The 4308-nt window shown below is 35.1% G+C and overlaps 1 protein-coding gene across 1 annotated transcript; it reads left to right on the top strand.

Annotated features, from left to right (window-relative positions):
* Positions 1–78: 78 nt before the first annotated feature.
* Positions 79–2352, top strand: LOC104244108 (uncharacterized). Its single transcript, XM_009799426.2, has one exon. The coding sequence runs from the start codon at positions 79–81 to the stop codon at positions 2350–2352; it is 2274 nt and encodes a 757-aa protein (XP_009797728.2).
* The last annotated feature ends 1956 nt before the right edge of the window (positions 2353–4308 follow it).

The following is a 4308-nucleotide window of genomic DNA, read 5'->3' as shown; positions in this document are numbered from 1 at the left end:
CCTCCTACGCCGAGTTCTTCTCCAAGTCCAACTATTCATGACAATATCAATCCTTCAGCAAGATTAAACAAAGAGAAAATGTTGAATTTGAATCTTGAACCCGATCCTGCAGAAAGAAAGCAAATTTCAGAGTATCCTCCGAATTTACGTGATCAAGTGAGGAGACATTATATTCAACAAGGGCCTTGTCAACCTTGTAATTATAGATTTCCAAAAAGAGATTTTGGTGGATTTATGCGTCAATTTAATCTTGAATGGTTTAACACTTCATACTCTGGATGGTTAGAATATAGTGTTAAAGTTGATGCAGCATTTTGCTTATGTTGTTACTTGTTTAAAAATGAGCATGGAGGACATGGAAAAGTTGGGGATTCTTTCACAAAGAGTGATTTTAGAGCTTGGAATAAAGCTATAGAAAGATTTAACGCACATATTGGAGAGGTAAATAGTCTTCACAATCGGTGTTTTAAGATGGTGATAGACTTAATTAATCAAGAACAATCAATTTTAACCTCTTTTGACAAGCAGTCTGAAAAAATTAAAAGTGATTATCGAGTTCGGTTGAATGCTTCGATTGATGTGGCAAGATTTCTTTTAAAACAAGGAATGTCTTTCCGGGGCCACGATGAAGGTGAAACTTCTACTAAAAGAGGAAACTTTGTAGAACTCTTACAATGGTATGCAGATAGGGATGATGAAGTGAAAAAAGTTGTGCTACAAAGTGCTCCACAAAATAACATGATGATTGCTCCAAATATCCAAAAAGAGATCGTGAATGCTTGTGCGAAAGAAATAATGAAAGCAATAGTTGAAGATTTGAATGGAGATTATTTTGGAATTTTGGTTGATGAATCTAAGGACGTCTCTCATAAGGAACAAATGGCTCTTGTTCTCCGGTATGTCAACAAAGAGGGCAAACTTATTGAGCGATTCCTTAGTATTGTTCATGTTAAAAAAACAACTGCATCGTCATTACAAAAAGCAATCTATGATTTTCTTTTAGAGCACCCATTGAGTCCATCTCAAATATGGGGACAAGGTTATGATGGAGCTAGTAACATGCAAGGAGAAATCAATGGTCTTAAAACTTTAATTCTGAAAGATAATCCTTCAGCATATTGTATACATTGCTTTGCCCATCAGTTGCAATTGACTCTTGTAGCCGTTGCAAAACAATATTGTGATGTAGATCAATTTTTTGATATTGTTGCTAATGTCTTGAATATTGTTGGAAGTTCTTTTAAGCGTAGGGATATGCTTCGAGAGGATCAAGCAAAAAAATTAGAGGAGCTACAAGTGCTTGGTGAAGTTCATACAGGAAGTGGACTAAATCAAGAACTTGGACTCCAAAGGTCAGGTGATACTCGATGGGGTTCTCATTTTAAGACAGTGCGTAACTTTATTACATTATTCTCGTCTATCATTAATGTACTTGAGTTTCTTGCAAGTGAGGGTGCAAATTATCTAGAGAGATCAGTGGCAAAAAGTTTAGTGAATGACATAAGATCTTTTGAGTTTGTGCATATGATGCACTTGATGTTAAAATTATTGGCAATTACAAATGATTTGAATATGGCTTTGCAAAGAAAAGACCAGGATATTGTAAATGCTACGAAGCTTGTTGGTTTCGCCAAGAGGCAATTGCAAGGGATGAGAGAATCTAAATGGAAATCTTTGATAAATGATGCCTCTTCATTTTGTGCCAAGCATGATATTGTGATCCCTGAAATGGATAAGAACTATCATCTTGGAAAGTCAAAGCGTAGGAGTTCAAGTGTTACATATTCTCATCATTTGTGTGTCGAAGTTTTTAATACTGTTATTGATTTGCAACTTTCAGAGCTTAACAGTCGTTTTGATGCGGTGAATAGTAATCTACTTCTTGGTATGGCTAGTTTGAGTCCGGATAATTTTTTTGCAAATTATGATAAAGAAAGAATTATGAAACTTGCTACACTTTGTCCTCACGAGTTTAGTGGTTCAAAGCTTGAAGATCTCAGTTACGAGCTTGACAACTATATTCTCTTTGTGAAAGAAGACAACGATTTTTCTAACTTGAAAGGACTTGGAGATCTTTCAGAAACACTAGTTGAAGCAGATTTGTACAAGACTTGGAGACTTATTTTTTTGCTTGTGAAGTTAAGTCTGATATTGTATGTCGCTACTGCAACGGTAGAAAGAGCTTTTTCTTCAATGAAGTACATCAAAAATGACTTGCGTAGCAGAATTGGTGATGAATTTTTGAATGACTGTTTAGTTTGTTATATAGAAGATGAAGTATTAGAAACTATACCAAATGATGCGATTATTGATCGTTTTCAAAGCATGACAACCCGTAGGGTACAATTGTAATGGTGATATTTATTGAATATATAATATGTTAGATGGTTCGATACTTGCTATATATATATATATATATATATATATATATATATATATATATATATATATATATATATATATATATATATTGTTCGTATTTCGTTCGGTTATTATTGTATAATAACTTGAGGTATGTGCTAGAGTTCTAAATCTTGAACCCATAAAGTTAAATTCCTGGATCCGCCTCTGGCTGTATATTATATTTAGCAAAAAAAGAACTTTAGATTGTTCATGGGCAAGCAGAGGAATATGGTAGAAATAATTAAGAGTTTGGTGCAAGATCTTTTTGTTAGAGGAAGCAGACAGTTCAAGTTACATAAAAAATTAAAATATTTCGAATTCATGTCTTTAGTTAGCAGTAGCGCTAGCAAAAAGAGCCCAAGCCCGTTTGACTCGCCCAACCGGCCCAAGTTTTAATGTGATGGGCATGACCTACATTAGTAATGGGCTAAGTTTGGGCACGAGGGCTTGTGAATAATGAATGGCTAAAACAGGATGGTGAGGGGTCTGGAGCAGTCTCAATGTAACCAAGCACTGCTTCATCAGTTGGCTTGCCATGCATAAGAGACTACTAAAGAAGGCCGGTCTGCTAAAGATGAAGATAAGTCAAGATAACTGGTGTCTGATATGTGGAAACCAGCCGGAGACAGTGAAACACATATTGTTTGAATGCAAACTATTTGAGATATGCCTACAGATGATGCTACAGTGGGTACACAGAGGCACAACAAAAACTGATCTAAAGGGGATTTGGCACTGAGTAGTAAAAGGGGTCAAAGGAAAAATATGCAGGGATCAATGGTGGCTGCGCTACCATATAGAATATGGAGGGCAAGGAATGAGGCTCTATGGAACCATAAAGTCCCAACCCCGCGAGTGATATATGAAAGAGTTGACAGAAGTAGAGTAGGAAAACAAGGAAGGAAATAGGAGATTTATATCTGGCTGAAAAAGTATATAATATTTGTATACAACATACCGAATTAGATTTTTATTTTTTTTGGTCGATATTCTCCCCCAAAAATCCTCAGAACTTGAGCCTCCAAAATTCTTTTTCCTTTTTCTGTCGTAACTATAATTAATGAATTACCTTTTCTTTTGACAAAATAATATCCAAACTTAAACCTTAATTTTATGAATGGAGAATTTAGAGCAGCCATAAATTGATAGAAATAACATTTCAGTTGGAACAGAATAAGATGGATTTGAAAAGTAATTAGTACTAATTTATTCCTCGAATCCAGTCCAAGTTTCAATGCCAGCATATTAGAAACTTCCATCTAGTAGAAAAATTAGTAATTGACATTTATCCCATCTTCATTGACTTAATACCTCGGTTCGTAGTTATTTGTTCTATTTTTTGACTGAAACTTTTTTTCTTTCTATATAAGAAACTAGTAAAAGTTATGCTCGTGCTGTGCACGGGTCTAACATAACAGAGGACTTTGAGATGGTAACCCAATTATTTTTCCTTCTCGGCAAACAGTGGAGTAGAAATCAATCACTACAAAAGGCTTAGAATACACTTAAGGTAAAGTTTAAAATTATAAAGCCGTAGTTATAATAATTTGCCTATGTAGGTCAAATCCCCTAGAGTTGGCAGGACTATTCTACCCATCGTATTGCACAGAACATCTCCCTGTATAAAGAAAACAAAAGCTATATAACTCTTGTAATATACTTCGGTATTGGTCTAAATTTGGCGATTTGGTAATAGTAGATAAACGGGATCAAGGACGGGGTCGACCACGGTGTAATAATGGGAAGCCGTCCTCGAGAGGGCTATTGTCAAGGACGAACAATTTGAAGTGAAGAAATAACGGCAGGATAGGTTCAGATATGAATACAAGGAATATTCCTTTGATATTCCTTATGTTGTATACTTTTTATGGTTTCTTGGAGATATCCCTTATAAATAGAAAAAGA

The sequence above is a fragment of the Nicotiana sylvestris genome, chromosome 9, assembly GCF_000393655.2.
Source record: "Nicotiana sylvestris chromosome 9, ASM39365v2, whole genome shotgun sequence".
Classification (NCBI taxonomy): Eukaryota; Viridiplantae; Streptophyta; class Magnoliopsida; order Solanales; family Solanaceae; genus Nicotiana; species Nicotiana sylvestris.
Note: the sequence above shows the minus strand (reverse complement) of the source record. Positions and strands in the feature narration are given on the sequence as shown.